At 38.4% G+C, this 22,625-nt stretch overlaps 1 protein-coding gene across 1 annotated transcript in view; it reads right to left on the bottom strand.

The window, feature by feature from the left end:
• Positions 1-22,625, bottom strand: part of HCN1 (hyperpolarization activated cyclic nucleotide gated potassium channel 1) — a 314,353-nt gene that overhangs the window by 30,040 nt on the left and 261,688 nt on the right. The window contains exon 6 of the mRNA XM_054033158.1: positions 1,736-1,976. Within this exon, the coding sequence (XP_053889133.1) occupies positions 1,736-1,976 (241 nt within the window). The remainder of the gene's footprint in view (positions 1-1,735; positions 1,977-22,625) is intronic.

The following is a 22,625-nucleotide window of genomic DNA, read 5'->3' as shown; positions in this document are numbered from 1 at the left end:
TTTGTAGGCATCACTTTCAGCTCCATTTATAATAATTTTTACAGCCATTGATATAGGACAGAACTTTGAGTTTCCTTTGTTGAAGTGTTGTTCTATGTTTTTGTAACTTGGTACACGGTTTTTTGACACACAGCAGGATGTTGGTGTTTCCCTTTTAGGGTATAAGACGTATTCTGGATTTTCACGATATGATACTGTAGTGTCCTCAGGAATGCTGCTGCAATTAGTCAACACAGCATATAGACACGCATTTTTGCTCTTTTGGTCTAGAAGACGTGTTTTTGACATTTTCAGAATACAGCTCCTTGCCCATCCACTCTCAGAATCAGGAATTTTTTGGTGCACTGCCTAAGCCTAAAGGAGACCAAGGTTGCTTTACTTCTTCATCTTTCAACCTTTTCTTTCTCCTTAATCTCCACTCTGTAGTAAATCCAATTTTGTGACTTGCCTCCAAGCACATGATAGGATAAGCACATGATTCCTTTATTTAACGGATGCTGCAAGCACTGGCATAAATCACCTGGAAAGGGCTACTGTGGAGTGACAAGGCCTGCTGGCCAGGACAGTAGGAGAGGTTTCAACATACTTCTGTAAGATGAAATTGGTTAAAGAACTACATGCCCCAGTTCAAACAAGAACTGAGCTAAGTTCACAGCTCTGAGCTTTTCATTTCTGTACATCTAAATGTCACTTGTTAGGCTTTAAATGCAACTAAACAATTCTGAAAGGCTTTTGACATAATTTTTCAATGCGTCATGGGATTCAGCTAAAATGAATACAAAAACTAACTAGCTATGAGCCAGACCTGCAACTCCAGTTGCAGCTAATGATAGCTCCAGGTGCTCAGCACTTCTGAAAATCAGGCCTATTGCTACTCGTAGTAGAAGATTCTATTCTATTGCACTAGAATATCTTATCACAGCTGATATATTTTCATGCTGGTCAGATATTATATGTCAAAAGGTATATCCTCATCCATATGGAAATATTTCATATACTTCCAGTTAAATGGAAATCTGATTTTCATTAGGGTTACCAGTGAATTGAATTAAACTGGACCAAAATTTATGTTTAGTTCTTATTAACTTACATCTAACAGGGAGCTGTCTAGTCCATTAGAGATGCCAGTCTATGACAGCACATACTTGAACTCTAATCATTGCTGATTGTTAAAAATTAGTGTAAGAGCACTAATACCAGTCTGAAAACTCCAGGGAGATATCAGAAGAATCCCATACATTAATGGTCCTTTATCAACTCTCTAACTTTTTTATACATTGGAGTTTATCATGTTGATATACTTTCACATTGGTGTCTAAAAACCCACAACCCCTTTAAAGAAGATGAATTATGCTTATTTTACCTTAGAAACATTTCAGTCTGTTAAAAATTACTTTGCAAAGTATTGCATTCCTTAGTAATATACAGCACATTACCTAAGAGTGCTCTTAATTCAATGTCACTTTGAAATCAGACAGTTTAATTGAGAATATTACTTTAGGAAATACCTGAGAAAGCTACTAGCTGTAGAGGATAACCCATCACTGAAATGGGAAGCAGTCTCTAAACGTATTATTCAAAACTACTGAAAACACTATTCTCTGCCATAAGAATTCTCTAAGCAACACAAATGTTCACTAGACACATTCTAATATCTATATATGTCTGACATTTGAACGTGTTTTGTTCTAGCACATTCACCCCATATGTTATCATACATTTCCTTATTACTCACCTCCAAAGTAAGAGCCATCTGTCAGCTTCATCTCCTTACTGGATTTAGTGATGACACCAGCGACCCCATGTTGAATGAAATACATCTTTTTACCCACAGCCCCTTCTCGGATAATATAATCGCCGGGTTGGAACACCTCAAAGCGAAGCTTGCTCAGCATGGCTGTCACAAAATTGGGGTCTGCGTTAGCGAAAAGAGGCATTGTGGCAACCAGTTTGCGACAGTTGAAATTGACTATCTCCTAAATGGTAGGGAAACATAATGATAGTAATAGTCAGCAAATAGACATTCTAGAGTGGGTAGGTAAAACAAACAAACAAACAAAAAGGGTGTACACAATAAGACAAGACTTTTTTTCAGTAGAAATTCTTTGTGTGCTTATTAGACATAACTCTTTCATTTTGTGGCTTGTTTCTAGTCATTTTCATTCCTGTTGCTACTAAAATGGTAAATGAAACAAAAAAACCCAAACCAAACTAACAAAAACCAAAACAACCCCTCAAACTTCCCCACCCCACAAAAGAAGCCACACCACTATTTCTATATCACTGAGGTAAAAGGTAGTTTCTTCGTGGGTCTCCTTGTAACTTATTTATTCTCCTAGGCTTTTAAGAAAAATGATGGACAAACAGACACTACATATGAATTACAGCCACTGAAAACTCTGTAAAAAGGGCACAGCTTGCAAAGGAAGATGGAACAAATTCTCTGCTGGCATAACTCCAATAAATTGAATGAAGTTATACCAGCAGAAAATCTGAACTTTTATTTTTGACATTTGTATCAATGGTATCTATACAACTGCAGCAGCTTTATGGGTAACACAAATGCACATTATGGACTTCTTCCAAAGCCCATTGAAGTCAATGGAAAGATGCCTTTGGATCAGGAACCATCAGATCTGAACTTATGGTAACTAAACATAGAGTTATAGGCCACAATCCTGCAAAGGAATCCATACAAGTGGACCTTTGCATCCTCATAGTATCCTGTTGATTTCATGGGACTCCATGAGGGTTTTAAGGGTCCAAGGTAGCAAACCAATTTGCATTAGGAGGGCCATTGGCAGGCATTACATCCAAAGGAGAACACTACAAGATTAAAACAGGTAGCGTATTTAAATTTAAATATGTGTCATTCCTGAAAGTGATTTGTAAGACAAATCTTGTAGACCTTACTTTGCCTTACATTAAAAAACTCTCTTGGACAATATATTCAATTCCATGCACTGGGTTTACAAGCTACCAAACTGAAGAACATTTTATGAGATTGATTGGTATTGGACATGAAGAGGGATTCCAACAGGACACAGCCCATTGGGTACAGTTAGCAACCAATGTATTAACAGTTTGACCCAATGTTATATATGATCATCTGTATAAAATTGCACAACTGCATTAAAACACAAAAACATGCAAACAGTGGTACTATTTATATCATGCCAATTGCTTTAGAAAGCTCAATGTTACTTCAGTAACAGCAGGGTATCCTAGGCAGTACTACAGCAAGTACAAGGAGGTTTATAGGTAATGCAGCAAATACTGAGGTAATGTCATTTAGGAAGATTTTAAGGGTTGCCACTAGATGGCGCCAATCACAAAGATTGCCTTAGGTTTTACTAGATTTGTGTTACTTGCTGACCAAGGAAGAAGCACATGTATGGCACAAGAGTGAGGAGAGAAAATCCAAACTAAAGAATGGATCCTCCAACATGAAAAAAATGAAACTGGAAGAAGAGCACAAGGCAAAACAAGTGTCCCAGTGGCAGGAAGTTATTATTCCCATCAATTTCTTATTCCCCATTAAAAGAAGCCCAGAGCAAATATACTTCCTTCTCCTATGTCTGGGACAGAATTATGACATCTTAGGACACTCACTCAGGAAAATGTCACTGTGTAATAACAAGGTGAAAATAGTAGGGTCTCTAAGGACAAGGGGACTTTGCCTCTTCAGAAGGAGAACTATAGTCATTCCCTTTGACCTTGGTCTCAACAATTCAATAGCTCTGTGCTATATATGCTTTTCCTTCAGTTTCTTCTTCTTTTTTTGGGTGGGGAGCTCAGGGGACAAACAAAAATTACAGGATAACACAGCAGGGAGAAACAGGGGGAGGGATAGCTCAGTGGTTTGAGCATTGGCCTGCTAATCCCAGAGTTGTGAGTTCAATCCTTGAGGGAGCCACTTAGGGATCTAGGGCAAAATCAGTACTTGGTCCTGAAGGCCGGGGGCTGGACTCAATGACCTTTCAGGGTCCCTTCCAGCTCTATGAGAAAGGTATATTTCCATATATATATATAACTCAGAGAATGGCTGGAGACTGCAGCTTTGGCTAAGGAAGTGTTGAGTCAGTGAATGAAAAATAAGATGTGCAAGAAGTAAAGCTCTAAGGAGTGCAAAATGGGTCTAATGGGTGCAAAACGGCAGATGGTAAAATCCTGACACCACTAAAATCAATGACAAGCCTCAGATAGACTTCAATGGGGCCAGGATTTCAGTTTTATTTGCAAGCTCTTCTTTAAGCAATGGAGAGAAAATACAGTCTCCTTTACTCAGTTTTCTTTCTTATTGTCAGCTCCCAACCCATGAGTCAGGCTCCCTTACAAGGCATAAGCTTATTGCACATGGTGGGGCATAGTGATTCTTGCTGCATGTGACTGCTGGAGCCAATTAGTCAGAGGCAATGGTAGTGTAGAAAATAAATAGAAGGAACATCTCACCTCCAAAAACTGACCCTTTCCCTGTGTTTACTCTGATTGGCTCCCATGAAACCAGTGGTAGGAGGAGAGTATAGCAGCAAAGGAAACCAGGATGGACGACTGAGAGTTGGGGCAATTGCCTTGGTCCTTCTCAAAATACAAAATCATTGCTTATCTTTGGCGGAAGCCAGAGCAACATTAAGGCATATGTCCCAGTCCTAAGGCCTTAGCTCCTGGACTCACATGACATCAGAATCTGAGCTTTCATTTAAAAAAAAAAAAAAGCCTCTAGCCCCTGTGTTTGCAAAGAAAAGCTAGAAAATGTGAAGCGAGTGTAAACTGATGCTGTGATGTCCATGTGAGTCTGCAGACAGCCTGAAACAAGAGCTCTGAAAGGTATGAAATGTCCAGTTCTTCTCCATGGGGGGCTAGAAATCCAGAATAATTGTTCCCAGGGGTCCTGCTGACATTGCCCATCAGAGGAAGGAGGAGAAGACTGCAGTGACCCAGCCACCCAAGTAGATACACCCCATATTATGGGTAAGTATTGCAGGGAAAGCCCTGCTGCCTCTCCTGTCTCTCTGAGGGGTGAAGAGACACCCACTTCTTCTCCCTACTGCCACTTCTTAGTGGGGATTAGGGGGTTCCTTGCTACTGTCACTTCTGTCTCTGAGAAGGGAGCACGCTGACATATCCATTCACAGTTGGGGGCGGAGCTATGGGAGGGACCTATGTCACAAATGTGCCTGGGACATCAGATTACCTTAATTTGGCTTTGGCTGAAGCCAGGGAGAAGACAATAGCTGGCAGTTCCTTGTTTGCCTGTCCAATGAGTTCAACCAGCCTCCCATCAAGCCATTTGACCCCAGCCTGTTTTCTGTTTTGGTAACAGCACTGATCTCTTCTGTAAGCGCAGGGAGGGAGAGAAAGGAAGCCACCAGGGAAAGAGGGCAAGTTGGGTAGACTTTGTAAGAGAGCTAGAAGAGAGGTTTGGGAACTGGAAGGCCAGGAGAGTGAGACGATGACAGCGAGCGGATAGACAGGAAGGGAAGGGGAGAGAGAAATGGATGGAACAGCAGGGAGAAAGAATGAAGATGGAACTCAGTGAGAGAAAGAGAGATAAGGGATGAGAAATGAGAGAAAAAAGGGGAAAGACAGAAAGAAGAAGGATTGAGGAGAGAGAGAACAGGAGGAGAAACAAAAGTGAATTGTGAGAAAGACTGAAGCAGGATCTTCAGGGAAGGGGAGGATGGGGTGGGAAGAGAAAGAATTAATAAGAAATTGGGGGGGAGAGAGAGAAAATAAGAAAATTGGAAAGGTGCTGGTGAGAAGGAGAGAATGGAAGTGATGGGTGAAATATGGAAATAACTCCAGAGCAAGACATAAAAGGATACAAGGGGGAGCCCATCCATCACATAAAGAGCTTCCAACTCCAAAAGAGAGGGAACCACTGTCTACTTGGAAAATACATCTAACCATAATTATAAGTCTTTCTCCTTCTCTGAAAATATATATTTCCTCTCGAGAACTCATCTCTCTATCTACTTCTCTTTCTTGCTACGTATAAGCTATATATACACCCATGTATACACACACACACACAGTTTATCAGATAAGGCTGTCTTGTGGCTGCTTTGATTTATACAACCACTGCTGTAATAATTTCAGCCATTATTGTTCTAGTGATGCATTCATTTTATGTGTTTTTATTTCCATACGAGATTAAGCTAAAATACAAAATTCCCTTATTTAAAATGTGAGAAGGTGGAAAATTACCAGAAAGGGAGAGAGAAAAGCACGAAGACTGAGCAACAAAATGACATTTTTAAGTGCTTTGTTTTTCCTTAAATTGTTCTTTTATTTAGATCTGTCAAGGTGACTAATATAGATTTTTTTTTTGTTGGTCTTAATCACAAGTCATGCAGTAACCTGAAGTTCTTGTATATCATATTACATTTATTGCATCTTGTATTAATTGGACAAATAGAAATGAGTAAAGATTATGGGGGTTTTATCTAATTGGAAAAGCACGATAAGAAATAGCTTGGTATTTCAAGAAATGGTAAGAACAAACTGAAGGAACAGTACTCAGTCCTGAATTCTGTACACAGAAAAATCTCTCACAGAAGTTTTTCCCAAGTAAGTTCTTCAGGCTAGGACCCAGACTGTGCTACAAGATATGGTACCATCAGGATCAAGCTTCTTGCTCCTCCCCTCCACACCAAAAAACTACCCAACTGAGTGAATTCTTAGGGAGAAAATATTTATATATAAAGTGGGTAAAGAGAAAACAGCACAGAGACAGTCTCAGGATAAGATTTAAATGGGATGAACACTGGTTTACAGACTGCCCTATTGCACCTTGGATTCCCTGACAGTTTTGTTCAACCTTTGTTGAAATCATCAGATCTTCTTGCTCTGTATGACTTCAATATGCCTGAAGATGATTGATGACCTTTCCAAAGGGAAGTGGTTGCTATGACAACCATGGGACTGTCAGTTTGTTTGGGCCCAGCACATGAAGCTGATCAGACTCTATATCTTGGTTGTGGTTTGGTTGTTAGAGGGAGATGTACACCAATGACCAGTGGATGGAGAACTTCCTTAGGACGACAGGGAGGACATAAGGAGTTGTTCCATGTGGTGTGCAGAACTGGCATACCTCACTTACATCACTTGTGCCCCTGGATGGCGGGAGTGGGAGTACTTGCTAGAGCAGGGAAAGAGTGTGACAGAGACGTGAGATGATTGTGATGTGCTTGAGATGCACTGGAGGGGTCCCTGAGGAAATACTCTAGCTGGGGGAATTTACAGCAACCATTATGCTCTACAAAATTATGCCAGTGACGAGGATCACTCTGGACAGTTAATGTTCAGTAAGACTTAGAAACTGGGGAAGTTCCAGAATCTAATGTTGTGCCAATATTTTAAAAGGGTAAATACACCATCTGGGTAATTATATACATCGCTTTCAGTAAAAATAATGAAACAGCTGATATTGAGCTTGATGAATAAAGAATTGAAGGAGGGTAATATAATTAATGCCAATCAACGTGGGTAAATAAAACCTGTCAAACTAATTTGATATTTATTTTTGGTGAGGATGCAAGTGTGGCTGATAAAGGTAATAGTGTTGATATAATATATTTAGACTTCCGAAAGGCATTCAACTTAATATCACATGATATTTTGATTAAAAATCTAGAATGATACAAAATTGAATGCACATTAAATGATAAACAGGTAAACTGAGGGATCTCAAAATGTCATTGAAAATGGGGAACTGTCATCGAGCAGGTGTTTTTCTAGTGGGGTACTGCAGGGATGGGTTTTTGGCTCCACACTACTTAACATTTTTAACAATGACCTGAAAGACAAACATAAAATCATCACCAGTAAAGACTGCTGATGACACACAGCCTTTGTCTACACTTGCAGTGGCTTGTACGACATGAGTAGCTAAACCAAACAATGTGGTATTTAATTCAGAGAGCCTCTGATTTATACTCTTCTTAAACTCTGCTTCTGTTTAAAAGGAGGAAGAACTGTTTCAGGAAACTAAAAATAACTTGTGATCTTTACCTCGATTTCCTGGTCTTTTGACACAGTAGACTGCACAGAATATGGTCAATATTCATCTTCCAGAGCAAACAAATTATCCCAGGAAGAGATCAGCACAAAAGGAGCAGTACTGAGAAAACAATTTTTTCTTTGCAAGTAAGAAGAGATAACTACAGGAAAACCTATAGAACATTATGCCCAGCGACTCTGGAAGCTTAAGTATATTTTTTAAACTGCTCTGATATCTTGTGATTAATCATTAACAATGTACTTTAAAAAAAATATTATACCTGAAACTATATAGTTACACATTGATCTGTTAGATCAATGACATGTTCATCTCTCTTTCTCTCTCTTTCTGGTTTTTTAAAGTGCACTGACTATTTTCCTCTGTGGTGAAAAACTGGCATGGTGCTAGGTTTAATAGTTCAGTGCTTAATATTAACTATCTTCTTCCACTGTTTGAATACTGGAGTAATTAGCACTTTTAAGAACACTCAGGTACCAATTTGATTTCACCTGCACCAGTTTTACACTAGGATAATTCCAAAGACTTCATTGCAGTTACATTAGTGTAAGTCAGCCTCCATAAATGCATAAGATAATACAGAGTCATTAAGATAAGGTAATTGTGTATATGCAACCCATGGGATGTAGAGTTAACTCAATATATTCCTGGGAATCTATATTAAATGCTGGCCTTCTGGATACTTTTCCTTCCTTTTCTATGTGATTGTTGTTTTCTATTCAACTGTTTGTATACATTTTTTATACAATGGAATTATCATTATATTACATTCAACTGCAGATAGCGTAATCTTTTTAACGTTATATGGTTCAACCAAATCTTCAGTAAAGTCAGTCTGATAAAGAATATTCAACTTCCCTCATTGCTTCTTAATTTCCTTGCTTGACATTTGTGAGAGAACATTACTGGGCCTCCTGTATTGTATTTCTGTTGCACTTTCTAGAGCTGTTTAGAAAGACAGCAATGAAGGAAAAAAGGCTACCAATACCCAGCCACAAAGCCTTGGTTCGTTTTTATAACTGAGTATTGTCTGCAACTTCTTAAAGGTTCTGAAATGTTCTAATATGTCTTTTTAACTTTGGTTTCCAGCTGGGAGGAGAACCAGAAGTGTCAAAATATCACCCGGAACAGAAGTGCTGGAAATATTGTAAGGAAGCCTATGACTGTGAGATAACCAGCCCAATGTTACAGAGAGGAAGTCAAAACAGCTATAAATAATTTAATAAAAAAGAAACAAACATAAGAATAGCCAAACTATCCATGATGACTCCAGAATCTTTTTCTTCAGTGGTAAAAGCTAATTTAGGCCCAATCATTGTATATGAATAATTGGGAGTATTTTTCTAGTGTGCATTAATTTGCATTTTCAATATCAAATTTCATCTGCCATTTTGTTGCCCAGTCATCCCATGTTGTCAGATCCCTTTGTAACTTTTCACAGTCAGCTTTGGACTTACCTATCTTACATAATTTTGTATTGTCTGCAAATTTTGCCACCTCATAGGTTACCCTCTTTTCCAGATCATTTATGAATATGTTCAAGAGCCCAGGTCTCAGTACATATCCTTGGGGACCCAACTATTTATCTCTCTCTACTGTGAAAACTGACCATTTATTCCTACCCTTTGTTTCTTCTCTTTTAAACAGTTACTGATCCATGAGAGGACCTTTCCTCTTAATCTATGACTGCTTACTTTGTTTAAGAGCCTTTGGTGAGGTACCTTGCCAAAAGCTTTCTGAAAGTCCAAATACACTATATCCACTGGATCACCCTTGTTCACATTCTTGTTGACACCCTCAAAGAATTCTATTACATTGGTAAGGCATGTTCACAAAAGCCATGTTAACTCTTCCCCAACAAATCGTATTCATCTATATGTCTGCTAATTCTGTTATTTACTATAGCTTTAACCAATTTGCCTACTTCTGAAGTTAGGTTTACTGGCCTGTAATTGCCAGGATTGCCTCTGGAGCCTCTTTTAAAAATTGGTGTTACATTAGCTATCCTCCAGTCATCTGCTACAGAAATTGATTTAAGCAGTGGGTTATGTAGCACTGTTAGTAGTTCTGCAGTTTCATATATGAGTTTCTTCAGAACTCTTGGGTGAATACCATCTGGTCCTGGTGTCTTATTAGTGTTTAATTTATAAATTTATTCCAAAATTTCCTCTATTGATACCTCAGTCTGGGATAGTTACTTAGATTTTTCACCTAAAAAGAATAGCTTACGCCCCAAATCCTCTGCAACGAAGACCAATGCAAAAAGCATTATGCAATCCCTGGATACATAAACAGGGAATCTCAAGTAGGAGTATAGGCAGGTTATAATATCTCTGTATTTGGCTCTTGTGTGATCATTACTGGAATACTGTGACCAGTTCTGGTGGCCACAATTCAAAGGATGTTAATAAATAGAAGATTCAGACAAGAGATGTAAGAATATTTAAAGGATTTGACAAATATGCTTTATAGTGATAGACTCCAGGAACTCAACCCGTTTAACCGAGAGAAGGTTAAGGGATGACTTGATCATAGTGTGCAAGTATTTACATGGGGAACAGAAATTTTATAATAGAGAATTCTTCAATCTAGCAGACAACGGTATAACAAGATTCAATGTCTGAAAGTTGAAACTAGACAAATTCAAACTAGAAATAATATACAGATTTTTAAAAGTGAGGGTAATTAACCATTGAACCAACTGACCAAGTGTTATGGTGGACTCACCATCACTGGAAATCTTTAAATCAAGAATGGAAATTTTTCTAAAAGATTTGCTCTAGTTCAAACGGGAATTAATTCAGGGAAGTCCTATAGCCTGTGTTATATAGGTCAGACTAGATGATCACTAGATGATCAAAAAATGATCCCTTCTGGTTTCATAATCTATCAATCTATTAAACATCTTGTATGTTGTGCAAGTCTCATCTTACTTTCCAAGTGATGGCATTTACTACAAAAAGAACCCCCATATTTTGTAATGAAACTTACAGAGGCTTTTAGTTTTGACTACATATCAGATATTTCAGTACTTCAAACATATAAATATTTTAACCAACATTTTAAAATTGGGTGGTCTATATATCCAGTAATTTCCCCCATAATATTCTTCATACAAGGGTGCAGCTATTGTTTGGTTAATTAGGTTACTGTCCTTATTGCAAACATTTCTTCAAGTACTTTACTGTATTTTTAAGCCTTACATTTGTTTTGTAAGGAAGTAAACTATTAGAGACAAAATCATAAAGAATAAAGCACAAAATGAGTTACATCTACCAAGGGACATAAAGACAGTAAGAAGAGGTTCTATAAATACATTGCAGGGAAGAGAAAGATGAGAAAAAGTGTAGGTCCACTATTTAGAGGGGAAGAGAGCTAATAATGGACAGCACCAAAAAGGCTGAGCCATTTAATGACTATTTTACTTCAGTCTTCATGAAAAAGGTTAATTGTGACCAGTTAACACAATTAATATTAACAACTGGGGGAAGGAATGCAAGCCAGAATATGGAAAGAAAAGGTTAAAGAATATTTAGATAGGCTTGATGTATTCACATCGGTGGGATCTGACAAAATTCACCCTGGGGCACTTAAGGAATTAGCTGAAGCAATCTCGGAACCGTTAGTGATTATCTTTGAGAATTCATGAAGGACAGGAGAGGTCCCAAAGGACTGGAGAAGGGCAAACATAGTACCTATTTTTAAAATGGGGAAAAAGGCAGACCCAGGGAATTATAGACTAGTCAAGCTGAGTTGGAAAGATACTAGAACAAATTATCAAGCAATCATTCTCATAAGTAAACTAGATAAATGTGGCCTAGATGAAATTACTATAAGGTATATGCACAAGTAGTTGAAAAACTGTTCTCAAAGAGTAGTTATTAATTGTTCACTGTCAAACTCAAAGGATGTATCTAGTGGGGTCCTTCAGGGGTCTGGAACTATTTAATATTTTCATTAACAACTTGGATAATGAGGTGGAGAGTATGTTTATAAAATGTATGGATGATACCAAGTTGGAAGGGGTTGCTAGCACTTTGGAGGACAGGGTTAAAATTCAAAATGACCTTGATAAATTGGATAATTGGTCTGAAATAAAAAAGCTGGAATTCAGTAAAGTGCATAGTACTACATGTTTAAGAAGGAAAAAATCAAGTACACAAATACAAAATGGGGAATAACTAGATGGACATTAGTACTGCAGAAAAGGATCTGGGGATTATAGTGGATCAAAAATGGAACATGAGCCAATGTGGTGCAGTTACAAAATCATACTGGGGTGTATTAACAAGACTGTCATATGTAAGACATGGGAGAAAATCATTCTGCTCTACTTGGCAGTATGAAGACGAGTATTGTAATTAATTTTGGGTGCCACGCCTTAAAAAAGACATGGCCAAACTGGAGAAAATCCAGAGAACAACAAAAACGATGAGTTAGAAAACTTGACTTATGAGGAAAGGTTAACAAAACTGGGCATGTTTAGTCTTGAGACAAGAAAGAGTGTGTGTGTGTGTGTGTGTGTGTGTGTGTGTGTGTGTGTGTGTGTGTGTGTGTGTGTGTGTGTGTGTGTGTGTGTGTTGACAACAGTTTTCAAATATGTTATAAAGAGGACCGTGATCAATTATTCTCCATGCCTACTGCTGGTAGAACAAGAAGTCATTGGCTTAATCTGTAGCATCAGAGATTTAGGTCCGATATTAGGAGAAAATTTCTAATTATAAGGATAGTTTACCAAGGGAGGTCGTGGAATCCCCATCATTGGAGGCTTTAAAGAAAAGATTGGTCAAATACCTGTCAGGGATGGTCTAGGTTTACTTGGCCCCACCTCAGCACAGGGTGCTGGACATGCTGACCTCTCAAGGTCCCTTCCAGGGCTACATTTCTATAATTAGCTTTGAGTAGTAGCATACCAAAGCCCTGTTTGTGCATGCACAGATTTGTAACAACATTATATCATTGGCTCCTAGCTACAACTGATTAATGATGTGCTTGAAGCAAAACCATAGACATTAACATCTTGGACTTTGGGGAATCTGACTCAGGATCTGAATGACAAGGTGGGTGAGGTAATATCTTTTATTGGGCCAACTTCTGTTGGCGAGAGAGACATCTTGTTTCTCTAATATCCTGGGACCAACATATTTACAACTACACTACATACAGGATCTGAATGACACACTGGAAACATATTTAAATGCCAGCCCTGGGACGAAATCCTGGCCCAGTTAAAGTCAATGAAAACGGCCACTGATTTCAATAGGGCTGTGATTTCACCACTGGATCTGACCATCCCAAAACTTTCAGTAATTTTGAACCCAGTTCTTGATCAGAAGTTTATTGTTTGGGTCCATCTTTGTAATTGATACCATAAACAATAAACTGAAGTTTGACTTTTCAGATGTAGATGAATGTACTGGTTTTGGTAAACTTAAATCAGAATATAAATGTTATTTTCACATAGTATTGTGTAATTCTAATAGATGTAGCTCCTATTCCTCCTCTTCTATTCTACTCCCCCTTTCCTCTTTTCTCCTCCTTTTGAGTTGACTTCAAACAATTCTGTATGAAGTAGTGGGACTGTGACATCCATTAGAAGTAACTCATCTCCACTTCTTTCCTCAACCTGTTATTTTCCTCTGTTATCAGAGCAAGTTAAAGCATGATCCTAGCAGCAGTGCCTCACAGTCAGAAGACAATAAGCAATAGTGAAGTAGAGTAGCAGGTGACAGCTCAGCACACAGCTAAGCTACCTGGGCTGCCTCACATGGGAGGGAAAGAGGACTCAGCAGTGGGCAGAAGAAAACAAATTACTTGGGGGTCAAGAGTTGGAAGGAAGAATCTGTGTTTAGGATGCCATAGTGAGATAGGCTGGGACTGAAAGAAAGGACTAAAATAAAGAAATGAATTATAGGAAAAGCTCACGAAGGGCTAGGAACAGGGAGGAAGATGTGTCCATGGCACATCCAGGTCAAATTCCAGTCTCAGTTACTCTTGATTTACAATGTAAAAAGCAACAGAGGGTCCTGTGGCACCTTTGAGACTAACAGTCTCAAAGGTGCCACAGGACCCTCTGTTGCTTTTTACAGATTCAGACTAACACGGCTACCCCTCTGATACTTGATTTACAATGGTGTAAGTGAGAACAGAATTTGACAACCTGTCTGCTGCTGCCCATGAGCTCACTAGTGAGTGGTGGATCTGTGCCAAGATATTAAAGTCACTCTGCCCTCTCCTCTCCTATTTCCACCTCAGCCTCTTTGTACTCCTCCCACTCTTCCCTCTTTTTTTCTGCTTTGCTCTCTTCTTCAGATCATCTGCATGCTGCAGTCCTATTTAGTGAAATGAAATCAGTCAGCAAATGAGAAGCCTCTGAAGGGGACATACTTTTTCAGGATCCTACATATATAGTACAGCAGACACAATAAGAGTAAAAATTAGTTTTTTAAAAAATCAGTAGTGATTTGTGCATTGATATTTTAAAAAATATCTAAGGACTTTTGGTTCAGAAATGCTGCTATCTCATTAATTGGTAGGTTAATAGTTCTTTCCTATTATGACTTAAAAGCCCATAATCTCGCTGTATAAAATGATGTAATGGTTTAATTAAATCTAACTGATTATACTGGATAAATCATAGTTAGCTGAGCTTTGAAATATCAAGATTCAAATTATGTTTAGCATTTTCATAGTTACATTTCTGTTTGCATCTAATGTAATTTTTAGCCATTCAATCAAGTTCAAATTTAATATTATGAATAGAGATGAAGTTAGGAATTAATTTTTTTTAATGCACAATCTTACTGCATTGATATGCTGTGAACATAGTCCAACATTAGGTAAAGCACAGCATCGCAAAGCAGGGTAAGAGCAGCCATTTAAAAACTCTTAGATTAATTTTGCTTTTTTCAAGCGGGAGAAACAAGAGAACAAGTGATAATCTTATTTACTACAAATTAGGATTTTTTTCAGATAAAAACAAGGTTTTATACATCTCACAGAGATCTAAAGGGAAAGACAAACAGGAAGGAGAGAAGAGCATTTGTAAATAGATTTTATTACCATCTTTATCATTGGTTTACTATATGAGCTGGGGCAAGTCACTTAGGACAAAATTCTAACTTGCCTTGTTAGATGGGGGGTGGGCATTGGAGCAAGATCAACTAGTGTTCTCCTGAATGCTAGGGATGGTGGTAGGTGGTAGGTGGTCTAGCTAACAATGTCACCAGTGTTCTATAGCGCCAAAGCGGTGTGGTCAGCCACTGTGTGGCAGGGGTGTAATGAAGTTCTTATCCCAAACTATAGCTAGCTAGTGCTGTTATCACAATTAGTGCTACCTGAAGTCTCAGGAAAACTATATCGCATTTGTTAATCCTGAAAGTATGAACCGACTGTATCTTCATAAGCATGTAGAGCTAGAAGAATAATGAAAACAGATTTTGGAGCACAAATTTACTGCAAGGTGTGTGAGGGATGTCATCCAAGAAAGGGATAATTGATAGAGGAAGCCTGATGAGTTGTGACCAGAAGAGAGCCTTTGAACAGCTGATAAAACTGACTATGAGCTGTCCTTGAGTAGCCTAATGGAAAGACACATGTCGGGCTAGGGAGCTGCTGAGAGGAGTGGCTACTGATGATTGGTAGTTGTGGGACAAGACAGATGCACAAGGTGGACAGGATGTATAAAGAGACTCAGCAAATGTTGGTAGCACAAGATGAAACAGCTGACTGAAGGAACAACCTCAGTAGAGGATCAAGGTTGTTGGATAAGAAACAATTAAGGGGGAGAGGGGAAGAGAAGACAAACTATCAGGAGTAGAATAATCTGGACAAGGGTACTGGAGTAGAATCAGTTCTTGGGGCTCTTTAAATGGCCAGTAGCCAGCCAACCTTAAAGGGGCAAAACTTGGAATGGTTGATTGAGATACACAAATGTCATCAACTAAAGAACAAGTTCTCCAGTGGATGATTTTAAGACAAAGCTGAGGGACACAGTGAATGGGATTGTGGGGGGAGTTTCACTCAGTCATCTGAAGAGGGTCTTATAGTCAGACTTTCAGATGCAGAAGCCAGCAGGCAAAGCACATAGGCCAACAATGAGAGTGACAAGGGGACAATGAAGAAGAGTCCCTAATGTGACCACCAGGTGACACACAGCCAATCCCAAGCCTAAACCTGGCATATACAGGACACAAAGGCTAGATTTTCAGCTGGTGTAAATCAGCCAATATATCTGCCGTAGATCTAACACACAAGATTTCCTTTCCAGAGAGTGTGGGAATTTAGTGGGAATATTAATAGTGGATCCAAGAAGCCCTGCAAAGATAAAGATAGCCTTGAATCATTGTACTAGACTACCTCCTACAGGCTTATTTAGGAATTATACTGTACTTGTTCTCAATAACTAATCCCTAAGACTTTAGTATTTGCACCCTTTCTTTCCTGCCAAGCTAGAAGGGGAGCCTCTTTTTGTACTAGATATGTCTCTTAGTGTGTATAGGGTATCCAACCAAATGCTAGAATCTGTGGACCTAGTAACAATCAGGCTACTAAATATCTGAATGGGACTGGTGTACCATGACACTCTCAGTGACCTCAGGAACGGGGTCAGTGCAATATGGAAGACATTTTAAAAAGAGTATTTAAGTGGGGCAAAAACAATCTCTGTTCATTTGCAGACCTGAAGCATTACATTTATTTAACAGTTAATAGCTTTTAAGTTATGTGCCCATTACCTACCTTATGAATTAAATATGGACTGAGGATTATTTCCATAAGAAATATGGTCCCATGACTTATTCAGAAAGTTTCAAATTATGTTAAACAAGGCTACATCTTAATTTTTATTTCTATGAATACATTTAAACTCTACTGATTTTATATCACAGGAAATCACTTGAAAGCCCTGTTATTGCAGTACAGAGTAACACGATATATTATAACTACAGGTTGGTGGCATAGATAATGCATATCAGTGATGTATTTTAAGAGTGACAAGTGAAGCTACTATACTGTTGAATATGGGATACCTCTGTAGTTATCAGACAGGATGTATATTTGACCACCCTTTCTTTGAATAACCTGCCAATGATTTTGTGTAAGGGCTTTGATACACTAAGTCAGTATATTTTAAATTTACAAATACATATTGAATTTTATACATAATATGTCACATCATAACTACATTTGCAATTAATTTCACTTAAATGTCAGAGGAAGCTAATATAATTCATATAAAGGTTTATACTTGTATAACAAAAGTATATAATCTATGTACAAAAAGTCAGAGGTGAGAAGATTCTTCTCTCAGTCTTAATTATGTTCTCTGGAAATGAAATATCCCAATGTTCTATATTCTGCAAGGACACATGATCTGTTTCTATATTCAGCCAACATCTAGCACTGTGGCCTAAAAATAGGCCAGCTATGAACTTTAAATAGTGGCTCAGAAATGGTATTAACCTCTTTCTCACACGCTAAGTTTGTCAAATTGCTATAAGTACTAATATAATAAGACTGTGTCTGGGGTTAGAGAATGACAAGGCACACTGTATATCAGCCAAGCTCTGCTCAACAGATAGGCAGATGTCTTAGTCTTTACATTCTTTTATGGTTTGTTTGTCATGTTTTTAATGCAGTTAGGCATAATATTAAAAGCATCTCTCTCTGCAGGGCCTTATTTTGTGACAGATGTCAGAGAACACAACCTACTTTACTTCTACTAACCATTGATGGGAGACTTTATACTTGGTAGAAAATTTTCACATTACCTACTGTATAAATAGAACTTCAGCATCTTGTTCTACTGTGATCAGAGATAGGTTAAAGTAGGGTTTTATAAAGCTCAGGGCATAAAACTACAAATTGTATTTACTCTACTCACTATGATAATCATAACATCCTATCATCTAATCATGAAGATCCTGCAACTCACCCACTAACCAATGCCTGAGAAGATGGGCCTCATGGTATGGATGGAAAGTTAACAAATATGAACTCTGGCAAACCATAATGGAGAACAAAGATCTTTTGAGGAAAATCACCTGCCAACAACCCCTTCTTATTTAAAGCAGGGGGCTATGACTCAGCACGTCCACTGATCACAGATGTGAGAGAAATGGAATCTCAGATAAACTAGGTCCCAATTCATAATGTCCATGTGCTATCAATGTGAAGACCAGCGTAATGATTAGGCACCCACATTCCGCACCATTTCCCCTTTTGGAATATTGGTATAGAAGGGTACAGATGGTTCAGGAAGGACAGGCAGGGGAAAAGGGAGAGGTGTTGCCTTATATATTAAGAATGTATACACTTGGACTGAGGTTGAGATGGAAATAGGAGACAGACCTGGTGAAAGTCTCTGGGTAAAGATAAAAGGGGTAAAAAACAAGGGTGATGTCATGGTAGGGGTCTACTACAGATCATGTAACCAGGAAGAAGAGGTGGATGAGGCTTTTTTTAAACAACTAACAAAATCATCCAAAGCACAGGACTAGGCGGTGATGGGGGACTTAAACTATTCAGACATCTGTTGGGAAAATAACGCAGCAGAGCACAGATTATCCAATAAGTTCTTGGAATGTATTGGAGACAATTTTTTTATATCAGAAGGTGGAGACAGCTACTAGGGGAGAGGCTGTTCTAGATCTGATTTTGACAAATAGGGAGGAACTAGTTGAGAATTTGAACATGTAAGGCAGCTTGGGTGAAAGTGATCATGAAATGATAGAGTTAATGATTCTAAGGAATGGTAGGAGGGAGAACAGCAAAATAAAGACAATGGATTTCAAGAAGGCAGACTTTAGAAAACTCAGGGAGTTGGAAGGTAAGATCCCATGGGAAGCAAGTCTAAAGGGAAAAACAATAGAAGACAGTTGGCAGTTTTTCAGAAAGACATTATTAAGGGCACAAGAGCAAACTATCCCACTGAGTAGGAAAGATAGGAAGTATGGCAAGAGACCACCCGGACTTAACCAGGAGATCTTCAATGGTCTAAACATCAAAAAAGAGTCCTACAAAAAAAAATGGAAACTAGGTCAAATTACAAAGGATGAATATAAACAAATAACACAAGTATGTAGGGACAACATTATAAAGGTCAAGGCACAAAATGAGATCAAACTACCTAGGGACATATAGAATAACAAGAAAACATTCTACAAATTCATTAGAAGCAAGAGGAAGACCAAGGACAGTGTAGGCCCATTACTCAACGAGGGGGAAAAAAATAACAACAGAAAATGTGGAAATGGCAGAGGTGCTTAATGACTTCTTTATTTAGGTTTTCACCAAGAAGGTTGGTGGTTATTGGACGTCTAACATAGTGAATGCCAGTGAAAATGAGGTAGGACCAGTAGAGGCTAAAATAGGGAAAGAACAAGTTAAAAATTACTTGAACAAATTAGATGTCTTCAATTCACCAAGGCCTGATGAAATGCATCCTAGAATACTCAAGGAGCTGATTGATGAGATAGCTGAACCATTAGCAATTATCTTTGAAAAGTCATGGAAGATGGGAGAGATTCCAGAAGACTAGAAGAGGGCAAATATAGTCAATCTATAAAAAGGGAAATAAGAACAACCCAGGGAATTACAGATTAGTCAGTTTAACTTCTGTAACGGAAAGAGAATGGAGCAAATAATTAAGCAATCAATTTGCAAACATCTAGAAGATAATAAGGTGGTAAGTGACAGTCGGCATGGATTTGTCAAAAACAAATTGTGTCAAACCAATCTTTTTTGACAGGGTAACAAGCCTTGAGGATAGGGGAGAAGCGGTAGACGTGGTATAGCTTGACTTTAGTAAAGCTTCTGATACTGTCTCGCATGACCTTCTCATAAAGAAACTAGGAAAATGCAACCTAGATGGAGCTACTATAAGGTGGGTGCAAAACTGGTTGGAAAACCATTCCCAGAGAGTAGTTATCAGTGGTTCACAGTCATGCTTGAAGGGCATAATGAGTGGGGTCCCACAAGAATCAGTTCTGTGTCTGGTTCTGTTCAATATCTTCATCAGTGATTTAGATAATGGCATCAAGAGTAAACTTATAAAGTTTGCAGATGATACCAAGCTGGAAGGAGCAATCAGTTGCACACATATAAAATGTGAAATGACTGCCTACGAAGGAGTACTGCGGAAAGGAATCTGGGGGTCATAGTGGATCACAAACTAAATATGAGTCAACAGTATAACGCTGTTGCAAAAAAAGCAAACATCATTCTGGGATGTATTAGCAGGAGGGTTGAAAACAAGACACGAGAAGTAATTCTTCCGCTTTTCTCTAAGCTGATTAGGCCTCCACTGGAATATTGTTTCCAGTTCTGGGTGCCACATTTTAGGAAGGATGTGGACAAATTGATGAGAGTCCAAAGAGTGACAAAAATTATTAAAGGTCTAGAAAACATGACCTATGAGGTAAGATTGAAAAAATTGGGTTTGTTTAGTCTGGAGAAGAGAAGACTGAGAGCAGACATGGTAACAGTTTTCAAGTATGTAAAAGGTTGTTACAAGGAGAAGGAAGAAAAAATGTTTTTCTTAACCTCTGAGGATAGGACAAGAAGCAATAGGCTTAAATTGCAGCAAGGGAGGCTTAGGTTGGACATTAGGAAAACCTTCCTAACTGTCAGGGTGGCTAAGCAATGGAATAAATTGCCCAGGGAGGCTGTGGAATCTGCATCATTGGAGATTTTTAAGAGCAGGCTAGACAAACACCTGTCAGGAATGGTCTAGATAATACTTAGTCCTGCCACGAGTGCAGGGGACTGGACTAGGTGGCCTCTCGAGGTCCCTTCCAGTTCTATGATTCTATTATTCTCCCCTCTCATTGCACTAGTCTAGTCTTGAGGTGACAAAGGCATATAGTAGAGTTATTCTTGCTAACCACTAGAACTCCCAAACACTAACCTCCTATAGTTCTAGATTCTTCTCATGGTGAATCAATTCAATTCACCATCTTGTTAGGTGACTGCCTCCATTCATGTGGATGTATGGCCATGTGTAAGTTATCTCTAGAGGTACTGGAAGACATACTGAAAAGAACATATTGAAAAGATGTAAAGATGCAGTGAGAGAGGATCATATTTTGGACAGAGAACAACCATCACTCCTGTCCCTACTACATTTTAATCTTTCGCATAAGACTTGCCAGCAAAGGAGATGTTCATGCAGAGGTTACGTTTTGGTAGTGAAGAAAAGACCAACACCTTTTCAGGAATCAGTAACTACAAGAATAAGAAGGGATTGATATATTGGACCCAGTTCAACTGAAAGTGCTAGTTGACAAAATATTTTTGTAAGTACCACGATTACTTTTGTGCAATGTCTCTCAATAATGGTCCAAAATACCAATTTACAGCAAAGGTACTATTGTATTTGGGGCTACTGCTGCAGAATACTGCACTGTTTTTTTATGAGAGTGGCACTGGAAAGAAACCAGTGTATGATAAGAAATCTATTCTTGCACTGCTGTGGAGAGGATTAACTTGGATAACTTCCTTAGCATTAATAGGATTTACCCTCTTAAACCACCAGTGAATCAACTGGAGAATTCACCTATAAAAGAGCAGTCAGGGCATTTCTTGCCAGGTTTCCTTACCCTATTCATGCACTGCAGTTATTTAGGGCCATATTTTTAAACAGGAAGGCTGAAAGTTTGCATGGAAAAATGCATATGCAATTTTTCCTATTTTAAACATACAGTTGCCATAACTTAAAGTGCAAAGTGGGTGTCTGTGACTGTGCACACAAGCAGGCACATCCATTTTCTTCAATACCGGTCAATGCATGCCATCACGTTCACCTCTTCCTTGTGGTGAACAACAACAATGTGCACTTACAGTGGACAAACTTACGGGACCTGATCCAAATCTGACTGAAGCCAATGTTAAGATTTTCATTGACTTCAAAAAGCTTTGGATCAAGCCCATACATTCTAGTTTCAAAGATTTTGCCAGACCCAGAAACATTCACTCTCTTCATGTTGGGTTGAATGTTAAAAGTACGCCCACTCTATCCAGCATTTTTTATTTCAAGTGATCCCAAAAGCACTCTACCAATTTCAAGAAGATGTAGTAGTATATAGGGATTTCCAGCCTGCCTTTGTGGTCCAGGTTTAACCTGTATTTTTCCATAATCAACTAGGCATCTAAGTTCCATGAATTAAAAGAAGGTGAATGTTCTGAAACATAGAAACCACAATAGGTTCATTACTACACCACAGTTTCCCTCTCTTATGCTTGGCAGATAATTACTTTTTTTCTTTATCACAGGCAAAATCTCAGACTACAGTAAAATTTTATATTTCAAAAACAATACACTTTGGGGGAAAATAGAGACTCTTGATATATGCTGTTAGCACTTTACACTGGAACTCTTTGTCATGTCACACCTCTGCAGCACCTAGTATAGCATTAAAAACACATTCTATAATTTGATACTTGGATGGCTTACATGCATCCAATGAAGAGGTCTCTAAAGTACCAGAAATTGTAAGATAGGGATAAAGATAATTCAAAATTATATATTTTTAAAAACCCTTACATAGAGAGACTGTCATCCAAGAAAAAGCATGCATGCTGTTCAAAGAGAATATATCAATCAGTT

Source organism: Malaclemys terrapin, chromosome 6 (genome assembly GCF_027887155.1).
Source record: "Malaclemys terrapin pileata isolate rMalTer1 chromosome 6, rMalTer1.hap1, whole genome shotgun sequence".
In the NCBI taxonomy this organism is placed as follows: Eukaryota; Metazoa; Chordata; order Testudines; family Emydidae; genus Malaclemys; species Malaclemys terrapin.
This window is presented reverse-complemented; position numbering and strand designations above follow the sequence as displayed.